Source organism: Manis pentadactyla, chromosome 3 (genome assembly GCF_030020395.1).
Source record: "Manis pentadactyla isolate mManPen7 chromosome 3, mManPen7.hap1, whole genome shotgun sequence".
Classification (NCBI taxonomy): domain Eukaryota; kingdom Metazoa; phylum Chordata; class Mammalia; order Pholidota; family Manidae; genus Manis; species Manis pentadactyla.
Window position 1 is genome coordinate 69,848,218 of NC_080021.1, and position 14,772 is coordinate 69,862,989.

Here is a 14,772-nt window from a genome sequence, read left to right on the forward strand (position 1 = left end):
CATATGTGAGCATCACCCCTTGCCCAACTACATCCCACCAGCCATGGGCAGGAAACAGAAAATACACAGGGAGAACAGTCATGTATATTTTATAAAAGCTCTACAGATGATTCTGCTAGGTACCACTCCCCCTACCCAACTTTTCATCTCTTCCCTTCTTGCCTACTTTCCTTGGGAAGCAGAATAAATACAATTAATGTATGAAGATTAAGAATGGAGCCATTTCTGGAAACATTTCTCATGATATAATACTGGAGGTGGTGCTGTAAAAGATGTGGAGATAAGATACTGATTTCCAAATAAAGAAGATTCTGTAAAATAAATCTTTTCTGTAAAATAAAACATTTTATGATTATAAAATACTTAGTTCTTGTAAAAATTCAGAAAACATACAAAATACCATAATCCCACCACAAATCTGTTAACATTTTAGTATATTTGTTTTTAGTATTTTTTCTATACACATATGTGCATATAACAAACTCTCTTTTTCTTGTCTTATTTTCATTTCCTTCTTTTTCAACTAAATGTAAAACTAAATAACATAAAGTTAATTGAGGGTGTGGTTTGATGTGCTCCAGTAAAGAGGATGGAGGGGACCATTTTATGTTTGATAAGTAACACAGTCCTCACCAAATAGAATGACAGTTCACAAGTCTGGTTTGTTTAACATGAGTGGAAGAAAATACTGTATTGAAAGCAACACATTAAAACAAATATCACAGGTCTCTGCTCTTGCATCCATTACCTGACTTCCCCTCCAGAGTCACCTCTACAACTAATAATCTCAAAAAAGATGATTTGCTAAAAGATAGAATCAGGTTTACTAAGGTATAGACTCCTAGTCATTCCTCAGCTCTTTCTGGAACATTAACACAGTGAAGAAGATATTATGGTAAAAGACTGATTTTTCATTCCTTATCTTAAAATATTTTTAAAATGTGTTGATTTACACATAATACATTCAAAATTATACTAACAAATTATACAATTATTAATAAAAACAGATCTGGAAAGATCAACAAGTACAAGTAGTTGGGAAACTTGAGCATAAAAGAATGACTTTTAATGTGAAGTTGTAAGTACTAAGTTGTTTGATGATAAAACATTTAGCCAGTTTCTTATATTATAATTTGGAGAGTGCTTTTATTCCATTAAAATAAGTACATGAGATAAGACACGGAAACAATTCTACTTCTAGAGTTTATGGTTCTAGTTTATATTTCCAGCTTTACCACTTTATTTTGTACTCTTGGTATAACAATATTATGGATTACATATTTAAGTGGTAATATTAATGCTTCCAGTAGTACAATTAATATTTTATTAGGATGTTGTCATTTTCCCTGCAAGAATATGACCAAAAAATGTTTACCATATCCTTCTTATCATTCTGGACTCCACTGGAAAACATTCTATGGATGATGAAAGAAAATGTATTTTTTAAATTGGAATGCAGTTGATATGTAATATTATATTTGTGTCAGATATATAGCATAGTCATTCAGTAATTATATACATTACTAAATGCTTGCCATGGTAAGTATAGTTATTCCCTGCCACTATACCAACATACTACAATATTATTGGTTATATTCTCTATGCTGTACTTCCATTCCTATGACTAATTTATTTTATAATTTGAAGTTTGTACCTCTTTATCCCCTTCACCTATTTCATCCACCCACCCCCCCACTCCAAATGGTAACCAATAGTCTGTTGTCAGTATTCGCAGGTCTATTTCTTTTTTGGTTGTTTTGTTTTTCAGATACCACATGTAATCAAAATCATATATAGTATTTGTCCTTCTCCAACTTATTTCGCTTACCATGGTCACTTCTAGGTCCATCCACATCGTTGCAAATGGCAAGATTTCCTTTTTAACAGTTGAGTAATATTCCATTGCCTATATGTACCACATCATTATCCATTCACCTATCGATGGACACTTGGGTCACTTTCATATATTGACAATAGTAAATAATGCTGCAGTAAACATAGATGTGCATATATCTTTTCAAATTAGTGATTTTGTTTTCTTTGAGTATATATTTAATTTTAAAAACTACTATATAGCAAACTTTGTCAGAAAAGAAAGTCTTTCTATTGAATGAAGACCACCTATACTCATGTGATTAAAAAGGTAATATAAAATGTTCAATAATAAGGGAATCATTTGATATTTTATAGTATATTCATATATACTGTAATACTGTCAGCCTTTAAAAATTATGTTTAAAGAAAGACATGATAAAATGCCCACAATACAATATTTAAAAGTAGGATGTAATTCTTTATAAATTGAGAATTACAATTTTATATAATACATACATATATGTATTGTTGTAAGAGATTTCAGTGATTGTCTCTGGTTATAGAATACAAGCAATGTTAATTTTTTTCTTCTACAATTTTTTTGTATTTCCCAAATATCTTACAAAATACATTATTTGTGTAATTTAAGATGCTCAATTTTCAAAAAATTTTTAAAGTAACAAAATGTGTAGATAGCTGAAACCTCACCTCATAGAACCAAGAAGCCAGCTATGCAGGTTTTTCCTATTCTATCCTATATCCTAGGCTATTACAAGCATTTTTAATGTATATACTTTAAAAATACTGCATTAAATATACAAAACTTCTTATTCACTTTAACATAAGATATATTTTGCTTTTTCCTAAGAATAATAACTATAACATTATTTAAGTGAATAGATAATATTTAATTTTCGTTGACTATATTTTTTTTTCTAAAAACAATATACATACAACACTACAAGGGCAACCCTACATCAAATTATTTACAGTGATTATCTTTGTCAGTGATGGGAAGGAAAGGTAATTACAGAGCCTTTCTATGGTTTTTCCATTATGTTTCAGTTGTATATAGTAAACACATATTCTCTTAGAAATCAGAAAAAAATAAACAAAAACTCAACACATGTAGCAAAGTTGGATAAGTAAGGTATTTTAAAAAGAAATTTATTTTGGCACATGGCGTAACTTAAGTTCATATGCCTTTCACCAGAAGTATATATATTTATACATATGTTTATGTTTATATATTGTATTTTTTTTCTCTAGAATTTCTTGATGGAAAAGAAATAAAAAATATGGAAAGACAATTCCTAATTAATTGGAAAGCATCCAAAGATGCCAAGAAAATCAGCAAGAATAAGAACAGTAAAATTGAGGATGCAAGTAAATCATACATAAGTAAGCAGTCTGTTATTCTTTAGTTGATTACCTCTACTAATTCTGTTCAACAAAAAAAAAATTCCAAGAAATAAGGATTTTTTGTTTAAAGTTTCTGGGGGTTTGTGTTGTTTTACTTACTTACAATTCCTAGATAACCTGTAATGTTTATATATGAAAATGGTAGCCACTATCAACAAAAGCTCTATTTGTGTATGTTTGAGTATGTCTGTGTCAGCTATGTAAATAGCCATGAGGTGGAGAAAAATGTGTAGTTTTGTATCTGCCAAAAGTGCATGAAATTAGTTATGTAAATAGTGAAAACAATCAGCTATGTAAATTCTGAAACCTAAATCACTAGTCTATTTATTTAGCAACAGTGCAAAAATCACATTTTTCATCAGGATAGAAAATAAAAATGTATTATATCCACAACTGTGGCCTATACTCCATGTCCTATCCCTTCCTCATGTGCATACCCCAATACTTGAATATTTTGAATATGCCTAAGGTTACATTACACAAAGGATATGCCAGCCTCCTTTGCCTAACTAATACCTAAATGTAGCTAAGTATAATGTGCAATAATTATCTTTATCATATTGGGGAGCATCTTAGAATTCACTCTTCACAAATTCTATAGTATACACCATTGGAAAGAGCCCTTCCTTTGTTTCATGATAGTGTTTTAGTGTTCATGATCATGTTCCACAGTTAACAGGGAAGGGGGTCATAGAAAGTGGTTATGTCAATGGATTAGGGAAAGGGCTGGAACAGTGTAGTGAGGCTTTATGCATGGATAGCATATCCTGGAGTTCTGTCACTCTAGGACGAAGAGGCTGAGGTAAGGAGAAACAGATGGTGGAAAGGCATAGAACTCTGATGATTTTGCCACATCATGTTCATTGAATATGAACTGACTGGGAAATCATTTTGAAGAATGGTACTTTCTGAGCTGACAATATACCCATGAATGATAATACAGTGTTGGCAATGTGAATTTATCAAGATCTAATGTCTATAAAATGGACAGGGGCATTTCTTCTCCTCTGCTTATCCCTGGCTGACTGTGAAGGGCAGAAATAGAACCAGGGTAAGGATTCCAGTATTTTACATATTTTCAGAATTACACCAAAGATGCCAAAGTACCTTATTAATATTGGAGAACTCATGGAATTCAATACCAATGTTCAACCAAAAATGACTATTCTAAAAATAATGTATCTGTCCTCTTAACAGAGTTCAAAAATTCTTCCTACTTCAGAGACAATTAGGTAATTTTTAACTTCTCTAGTGAAATTTCAACAATATAACTATTATAATGTGCCTTAAAGTTGACAGTTTTAATTATACTGTCCTTTAATTTTCTCAATCTTTATTAGTCTCTTTAAAATCTAGAGTGATCCTCAACTAATTAACAAAAACAGTCCTTAAAGCCATGTAGATACACTAACAATGAACTATCTGAAAAGGAAATTAGAAAAACAGTCACATTTACAATAGCACCAAAAAAAATTGTTTAGGAATAAACTTAACTCAGGAGGCAAAAGAACTATATACTGAAACTATAAAATATTGATGAAATAAATGAAGACACAAACAAATGGAAAGACATCCTATGTTCATGGATTAGAAGACCGAGTATTATTAAAATGTCCATAATACCTAAAGCGACCTACAGACTCAGTGCAATCCCTACCAAAATCCCAATAGCACATTTCACAGACATAGGAAAAACAATTCTAAAATTCATATGAATCACAAAAGATCATGAATAACCAAATCAACCTTAAGAAAGAACAAAGCTGGAGGCATCACACTTCCTGATTTCAAGATATTTTACAAGCTAAAGTAATCAAACAGTATGATACTGGTACAAAAATAGATACATAGGTCAATGCCACAGACTGGAGAGCCCAGAAATAAACCCATACTTATATAGTCAGTATATGACAAAAATGGAAAGAATATACAGGAGGGAAGACAGCCTCTTCAATAGATGGTGATGGGAAAATTTGGCCATTACCTGAAAAAGAATGAAACTGAGTCACTGTCTTATACCATTCACAAAAATAAACTAAAAATAGATTAAAGACCTAAATATAAGGCCTAAAATTATAAAACTTTTAGACAAAAATAGTAAGCTCTGGAACATTGACACTAGCAATTTTTTTCTGGATATGTCTCCCTGGGCAAGGCAAACAAAAGCAAAAATAAACAAGTGGGGAGCCAAGATGGCGGCATGAGTAGAGCAGTGGAAATCTCCTCCCAAAAACATATATATTTTTGAAAATACAACAAATACAATTATTCCTAAGTGAGACCAGAAGACACAGGACAACAGCCAGACTACATCTACACCTGCGAGAACCCAGCGCCTCGCGAAGGAGGTAAGATACAAGCCGCGGCCTGGTGGGACCCAAGCGCCCCTCACCTCAGCTCCCAGTGGGAGGAGAGGAGTTGGAGCAGAGAGGGAGAGGGAGCCCAGGACTACTAAACACCCAGCCCTAGACATCTGCACTGGAATGCAGACACAGTGTGTGCGTGGGGTGCTGGAACCTAGGGGAACAGGACATTAAGACCTGTGAGCAGGTCCCCGTAGCCAGCACCCCAGGGACAAAGAAAAGTGAGTGCCCTTTGAAAGTCTTAAATGGACAAGGACCACACAGCTGGACGGAGGCTTCCCGGCACAATCAGCTCAGTAGCTGGGAACCTGGGGAACTCTGGGCACCCTAAACCCCTGGGCGGCAGAGCAGCTCCAAGGCCCCTCATGGTGATAAACAGCCTCCTGCCGGTTCCCCCTCTGGTGGCTCCGCCATAGCAGCAGAGGCCACGCCCACAGCAACCGCATGCGGAGCTTCCTTCACAGCGGCCAGGCAAGAAACAGACCTCATCTGCGTGCAGCTGCCCAGCACAATCCGCTAGAGGTCGCCATTCTCCCAGGAGAGGAAGGCCACAAACTAGCAAGAAGGGACATTCTCCCAGCTGACAGGTGCGAAATACCCATGACTATCTCTATCGCCATGAAAAGGCAGAAGAATTTGATACATACTAGATTAACCCAGATGGTCTCCGCTGAAAAGGAATCTCGGAAGATACACCTAACCAATCTTCCTGAAAAATAATTTAAAAGTAAGGTCATAACCATGCTGATGGACTTGCAGAGAAATATGCAAGAGCTAAGGAGGTAGAATACAGAAATAAAACAATCTCTGGAAGGATTTAAAAGCAGAATGAATGAGGTGCAGGAGGCCACTGATGGACTAGAAACCAGAGAACAGGAACGCATGGAGGCTGATGCAAAGAGAGATAAAGGGATCTCTAAGATTGAAACAACATTAAGAGAACTGTGTGACCAATTCAAAAGGAGCAAAATCCGCATTATAGGGGTACCAGAAGAAGAAGAGAGAGAAAAAGGGATAGAAAGTGTCTTTGAAGAAATAATTGCTAAAAAATCCCCAAACTGGGGGAGGAAATGGTCGCTGAGACCACAGAAATACACAGAACCCCCAACAGAAGTGACCCAAAGAGGACAACATCAAGACACATAATAATTAAAATGGCAAAGCTCAAGGACAAGGACAGAATTTTAAAGGCAGCTAGAAAGAAGAAAAAGGTCACCTACAAAGGAAAACCCATCAGGCTATCATCAGACTTCTCAACAGAAACCTTATAGGCCAGAAGAAAATGGCATGATATATTTAATGCAAGGAAACAGAAGTGCCTTGAACCAAGAATACTATATCCAGCACGATTATCATTTAAATATGAAGGAGGGATTAAACAATTCCCAGACAAGCAAAACTTGAGGGAATTTGCCTCCCACAAACCACCTCTACAGGGTATATTAGAGGGACTGCTCTAGATGGGAGCACTCCTAAGGCTAAGTAGATGTCAGCAGAGAAAATAAAATCACAGCAAAGAAAGCAGACAAACCAAATACTAACTAAAGGCAAAAAATAAAATCAACTACCCACAAAAGAGCACAGAGTAAAACACCCAACATATAAAGAATGGAGGAGGAGTAATAAGAAGGGAGAGAAATACGTAAGAATCATCAGACAGTGTTTATAATAGCTCAATAAGCAAGATAAGTTAGACAGAAAGATATTAAGGAAGCTAACCTTGAACCTTTGGTAACCACAAACCTAAAGCCTGCAATGGCAATAAGTACATATCTTTCAATAATCACCCTAAATGAAAATAGACTGAATGCACCAATCAAAAGACACAGAGAAATAGAATGGATAAAAAAGCAAGACCCATCTATATGCTGCTTACAAGAGACCCACCTCAAACCTAAAGACATGCACAGACTAAAAGTTGAGGGATTGAAAAAGACATTTCATGCAAACAACAAGAAGAAAAAAGCAGGTGCTGCAGTACTAGTATGAGACAAAATAGACTTCAGAACAAAGAAAGTAGCAAGAGATAAAGAAGGACATTACATAATGATAAAGGGCTCAGTCAAACAAGAGGATATAACAATTATAAATATATATGCACCCAACACATGAGTACCAACATATGTGAAACAAATACTAACAGAACTAAAGGAGAAAATAGAGTGCAGTGCATTCATTTTAGGAGACTTCAACATGCCACTCAATCCAAAGGATAGCTCCACCAGACAGAAAATAAGTAAGGACGCAGAGGCATGGAACAACACACTAGAACAGATGGACCTAATAGACATCTACAGAACTCTACATCCAAAAGCAAGAGGATACACATTCTTCTCAAGTGCACAAGGAACATTCTCCAGAATAGACCACATACTAGGCCACAAAAAGAGACTCAGTAAATTCCAAAAGATTGGAATTCTACCAACCAACTTTTCAGACCACAAAGGTATAAAACTAGAAAAAATTGTACAAAGAAAGCAAAAAGGTTCACAAACACATGGAGTCTTAACAACATGCTCCTAAATAATCAATGGATCAACGACCAAATTAAAATGGAGATCCAGCAATATATAGAAACAAATGACAACAACAACACAAAGCCCCAACTTCTGTGGGACGTAGCAAAAGCAGTCTTAAGAGGAAAGTATATAGCAATCCAGGCATACTTAAAGAAGGAAGAACAATCCCAAATGAATAGTCTCACATAACAATTATCGAAATTGGAAAAAGAAGAACAAATGAGGCCTAAAGTCAGCAGAAGGAAGGACATAATAAAGATCAGAGAATAAATATATAAAATTGAGAAGAAAAAAACAATAGAAAAAATCAATGAAACCAAGAGCTGGTTCTTTGAGAAAACAAACAAAATAGATGAGCCTCTAGCAAAACTTATTAAGAGAAAAAGAGAATCAACACACATCAACAGAATCAGAAAGAAGAAAGGAAAAATGATGACAGACCCCACAGAAATACAAAGAATTATTAGAGAATACAATGGAAACCTATATGCTAACAAGCTGGAAAAACTAGAAGAAATGGACAACTTCCTAGAAAAATATAACCTTCCAAGACTGACCAAGGAAGAAACACAAAATTTAAACAAACCAATTATGAGCAAAGAATTGAAGTGGTAATAAAAAACTACCCAAGAACAAAACCCCTGGGCCAGATGGATTTACCTCAGAATTTTATCAGACATACAGAGAAGACATAATACCCATTCTCCTTAAAGTTTTCCAAAAAATAGAAGAGGAGGGAATACTCCCAAACTCATTCTATGGAGTTAACATCACCCTAATACCAAAACCAGGCAAACACCCCACCAAAAAAGAAAATTACAGACCAATATCCCTGATGAACGTAGATGCAAGAATACTCAACAAAATATTAGCAAACCGAATTCAAAAATATATCAAAAGGATCATACACCATGACCAAGTGGGATTCATCCCAGGGATGCAAGGATGGTACAACATTTGAAAGTCCATCAACATCATCCACCACATCAACAAAAAGAAGGACAAAAACCACATGATCATCTCCATAGGTGCTGAAAAAGCACTTGACAAAATTCAACATCCATTCATGATAAAAACTCTCAACAAAATGGGTATAGAGGGCAAGTACCTCAACATAATAAAGGCCATATATGATAAACCCACAGCCAACATCATACTGAACAGCAAGAAGCTCAAAGCTTTTCCTCTGAGGTTGGGAACAGGACAGGACAGGGATGTCTGCTCTCCCCACTGTTATTTAACATAGTACTGGAGGTTCTAGCCACGGCAATTAGACAAAACAAAGAAATACAAGGAATCCAAATTGGTAAAGAAGAAGTTAAACTGTCACTATTTGCAGATGACATGATATTGTACATAAAAAACCCTAAAGACTCCACTCCAAAACTATAGAACTGATATTGGAATACAGCAAAGTTGCAGGATACAAAATTAACACACAGAAATCTGTGGCTTTCCTATACACTAACAATGAACCAATAGAAAGAGAAATCAGGAAAGCAATTCCATTCACAATTGCATCAAAAAGATTAAAATACCTAGGAATAAACCTAACCAAGGAAGTGAAAGATCTATATCCTGAAAACTATAAGACACTCTTAAGAGAAATTAAACAGGACACTAACAAATGGAAACTCATCCCATGCTCATGGCTAGGAAGAATTAATATTGTCAAAATGGCCATCCTGCCCAAAGCAATATACAGATTCAGTGCAATCCCTATCAAATTAACAACATCATTCTTCAATGAACTGGAACAAATAGTTAAAAAATTCATATGGAAACACCAAAGACCCCGAATAGCAAAAGCAATCCTGAGAAGGAAGAATAACGTGGGGGTGATCTCGCTCCCCAACTTTAAGTTCTACTACAAAGCCACAGTAATCAAGACAATTTGGTACTGGCACAAGAACAGAGCCACTGACCAGTGAAACAGAATGGAGACTCCAGACATTAACACAAACATATATGGTCAGTTAATATATAATAAAGGAGCCATGGACATACAATGGGGAAATGACAGTCTCTTCAACAGATGGTGCTGGCAAAACTGGACAGCTACATGTAAGAGAATGAAACTGGACCATCGTCTAACCCCATACACAAAAGTAAATTCAAAATGGATCAAAGATCTGAATGTAAGTCATAAAACCATAAAACTCTTGAAAAAAACATAGGCAAAAACCTCTTGGACATAAACATGAGTGACTTCTTCACGAACATATCTCCCCGGGCAAGGGAAACAAAAGCAAAAATGAACAAGTGGGACTATATCAAGCTGAAAAGATTCTGTACAGCAAAGGACACCATTAATAGAACAAAAAGGTACCCTACAGTATGGGAGAATATATTCATAAATGACAGATCCAGTAAAGGGCTGACATCCAAAATATATAAAGAGCTCATGCACCTCAACATACAAAAAGCAAATTGTAAGATAAATTCCAATAAATTCTAACCAAAATAAGCAGGCAAAGAGAGGCAACAAAGGGCCAAGCAGTTTATTTGAATACAATCCCCGGGTGATGTTCCTCGGTCTGAAACACAGGCCGGGAAAGTCACACCCAGCAGGGCAGGCAGCAAGTTTTTAAAGAAGGCAGGGGGAGGGAGAGCAAAGGTGTACAGTGGCGTGAGGATTTGCTCGTCTAGGGTACGTGGGGGTCTCTCATTGGCCTTTAGCCAGGTACTGGAAAGTTACCACTAATCTTTTAGCTTTGGGGGAAGGGCTCTAGTTGGGAGTGTTATCCTATCAGGCTCTGGAATGTTGTGAGACAGGAACCTGTTGGTCTCTTCACCTCGTTTGGTGAGGCCTGAGCTTGTCCATCAGGCTCACACCCTCCCCTGATGCCTCCAGCCTTACATTCCAGCCTTTTGGTCATAATGGGCAACAACTCGATCTGGCTACTTCCAGCTGACAAGGGGTGTTGTGAGGGGGATGGTTTAAGGCTGGTTGACGGCCAAAGGATGCTCAGTTGGGAGGGGTGAGTACTTGTGCAGCAACAGTTGATTAACTTTTATTTGTGAAATTTCTGCCATGCGCTGTTGAAGGAACTTGAAAACACATGGGGCAATTAAGAGTAAGCCACAAACTGTTATTAAGGGGCCTAGCAGAGGCATTAGCCAGGCTATTAAGGGAGACTGAAGCCACCCATAAGTGCCGCCTTCAGGTACTCGTGTTTTGTGGAGGTCCTTTTGTAGTTCTTGTAGTTTTTTTATGCTTTGTTGTACGACCCCAGACTCATTGATATAGTAGCAGCATTCCTCCTGCAAGAAAATACAGGTTCCACCATTTTTTGCGGTAAGCAGATCTAAGGCCTGCTGATTTTGAAGGGTGACCTGGGCAAGGGAAATAAGTTCTCGCTGGAGGGAAATAAGGGAGGTCGAGGTTTCTCCCAAGGTTAGGCTCACTCTATCATCTAATGCTGCCAATTGACTTGCTAGACCACTAAGCTATGGCCTAACACTCCTGCCCCTGTGGTGGCTGTGGCCACTGTAGTAACTAGGCTCACTCCCACTAGCACAGGTAGAAAAACCGCCTTCTTCTAGTGTTTTGATATATAGACCATTCATCTAGTGCCTGTCTTACCTCAGGTTTGCTGTACAATGTTAGTTGGGGCACCAGCATCACCGAAAAGTAGGGTCCTACCATGGTGCTGTTGATGCATTGGGTAAGCATATTATTGCACCAGAAGAACCCGCCCCCTTGGAGACTGGAGTGTCTACAGTTACCTGTTGTCGGCATTGGCTTCTCATTGACAATTCTGAGATGGTGGAATGCAGGGTCAGGTAGCAGGTCAGTGGGGACGATGGTTCTTCATGCCATTTTCTGGTGGCCCTGGACCTATGTCGAGCTTCGGGCTTAAGGCTCATTTGAGCCTAGAAAGGTGATACCAGGAGGAATGCCCGTGTAATTTGACTGCTGAGGGCATAGTGAGGATTACTGTATAACACCCTGTCCAGCAGGGTTGGAGAGATTTTGGCTGGAGTTCTCTTAGGAGTACCACGTCTCCTGGCTGAAGGATCGCTATGTCTCCTGGGTTGTTGGATGACGTAGGTTGGGGTAGGAGTTGGTCTGCATGTTCCCTAAGAAGATGCCTCAACAGTGTAAAGTAAGGAAGGTAGGACGCTAAAGGAGGAGAGGTAGCGGGCAGGCCTGTGTTTAGTAAGAAGGGCCTGCCACACATCAGCTCAAACGCGCTTAGTCCAGCTGGTCCCCGGGGGGCAGCACGCAGCCAAGCGAGAGTGATGGGGAGAAGATTGGGCCACGAGAGCTTTACCTCTAGAGACAGCTTAGTTAGTTGGTCTTTTAAGAGACCATTAGCCCTTTCGACCTTACCCGACGATTGGGGATGGTAGGGTATATGGAGGTTCCAGGTGATATTGAGAGCCTCAGCTGTTAGCTGAGTGGCCCAAGAGATGACAGCAGGCCCATTGTTTGACTGTAGCGAGGCAGGCAGGCCAAAGCAGGGGATGATATGCGCCACCAATGTCTGTGCCACTACCAAAGCTGTCTCTTGGCTGGTGGGGAAGGCTTCAATCCATCCTGAAAAGGTATCAACCAAAACTAGTAAATACCTGAGCTTTTTATGTTTAGGCATGTGGGTGAAATCGACCTGCCAGTCCTGTCCGGGGATGGTTCCTCTCATCTGGTGGAGGGCCATCCAGATCTTCAGAGCACCTTGAGATGAGACGCGATGACAAGTAGTGCAGGCTTGGTGCACCTGATCTATGGCCTTGCAGAGACCATAAGGGGCAAATATGGGGGAGAGAAACCGGTGCATGGCTTCCAGCCCAATGTGTAGAAACTGATGAATTTTGGATATGACACGTCTGCCTTGGGCTTGGGGGAGGTCAATTCGTCCCCCAAGATATATCCATCCCTGATCTCCCAACGTCCCCCCTTGGTGTAGAAGCAATCGCCGTTCGTCATTGGGGTATTGGGGCAAAAGAGAGGGGGAAAGAAACAGCACAGAGGGTTGCTCCATCCCGGATGTTAATTTTCAGGCCGTGGCATTTGCCAACACATTACCTCTGGTTACTGGATCGTTTCTAGTCTGATGTCCCTTACAATGCACGATGGCCACTTCTTTGGGGTCTTGTAGGGCCTGTAGCAGGTGGCTGATAGCCTTGCCATTGATGATCGGGGTTCCCTTAGTGGTAAGGAAGCCCCTTTCTTTCCAAATCGCAGCATGAGTGTGTGTAATTAGGAAGGCATGTTTAGAGTCAGTATAAATTGTGGCCCTCTTCCCAGCTGCCAGCTGTAACACCCGGGTAAGAGCTACTAATTCGGCTTTCTGGGAGGTGGTCCCAGATCGGAGTAGGTTTGTTTCTATCACCTGTGTCAGAGTCACCACTGCATAGGCTGCCCTTTGCACCCCATCACTCCCCTTCACCGAGCTTCCGTCCACAAAAAAAGTCAAGTCAGGGTCCTCGAGGGGCACATCTTGTAGGCCCACTCTAGGTTTCCTAAGAGCCTCTACAACTTCTACACAGGAATGAGTGGGCTGATCTGCCTGATCGCTGATGGGAAGCAACGAGGCTAGATTAAGTGGTGGAGAGACTTGTAGGGTTACCTGCGATGTTCAATGAACAGAAGATGGAATTCTTGTACCCTTGAAGGACTCAAGGAGGCCAGAGATTTATGACTCAGAAGATCCTGTAACCGGTGTGGGGAATACACAGTAATGGGCTGTTGGAGGGTTAATTTCAGGGCTTCTCGGGCCAGACTTCCCTCAGCTGCCAGGGCTCGGAGGCAAGGTTGCCACCCCCTGGCAGTGGTATCTGTTTGGAGAGAAAGGCAACAGGACAGTACCCCGGCCCCACTGGCTGTACCAGCACTCCAGTTGCCACTCCTGCCCTCTCTGCTGTATATAGAGTAAAGGGCTTAGTTAAGTCAGGGAGCATCAACAGGGGGATGAAAGCAATGCATCCTGCAACTGATTGAAAGCAGAAGCCACCTCGGTGGGTGACATCAGCGGCCCAGTAGGAGTCTCCATGGCAGCCACATAAAGTGGTCTGGCCAGAAGGGCAAAGTTAGGCACTCAGTGTCTGAAAAACCCCACCAATCCTAGAAAAGATAGTATCTCGGCTCCTGAAGTAGGTGGCAGGAGAGCTTTAATCACAGCCGCTCGGTCCACCGTCAGGGCTTTAGTGGTGGGACTTAGAGTTAGCCCAAGGTATGTAACCTGAGGTAGAGACAGCTGTGGTTTGGCAGGGGATACCCCGTATCCCATGTCTGCCAGGAAATTAAGAAGGGATGTGGTGTCCAGAACTGAGGCCTTTTTTGAGGGCTGCAAGTAAAAGATCATCCATGTATTGGAGGGGAGTACTCTCGCCCATTGAGTGTCATGAGAGGTCCTCTGACAGGGCCTGTCCAAAAAGATGGGGGCTATCTCTAAAACCTTGAGGCAGAACTGTCCAGGTCAATTGTCTAGATTGACAGGTGTCAGGGTCTTCCCATATAAAGGCAAATAGCGGCTGCGAGTCTGAGTGGAGAGGTATAGTGAAAAAGGCATCTTTAAGGTCCAGTACAGTAAAATGAGAGGTACCGGAAGGGACCTGAGACAGAAGAGTATATGGGTTAGGCACTACTGGGTGTGAGGGAATAACAGCTTTGTTAATTATTCAGAGGTCTTGAATGAGGCGATATGCTC

At 39.6% G+C, this 14,772-nt stretch overlaps 1 protein-coding gene across 2 annotated transcripts in view; it reads left to right on the forward strand.

Moving 5' to 3' along the window:
* The window catches only part of PPP1R42 (protein phosphatase 1 regulatory subunit 42), a 66,323-nt gene that overhangs the window by 37,171 nt on the left and 14,380 nt on the right, over positions 1 to 14,772 (forward strand). For both annotated transcript variants that reach the window (XM_036886277.2, XM_057498023.1), the window contains exon 7: positions 3,085 to 3,216. In XM_036886277.2, the coding sequence (XP_036742172.1) occupies positions 3,085 to 3,216 (132 nt within the window). The remainder of the gene's footprint in view (positions 1 to 3,084; positions 3,217 to 14,772) is intronic.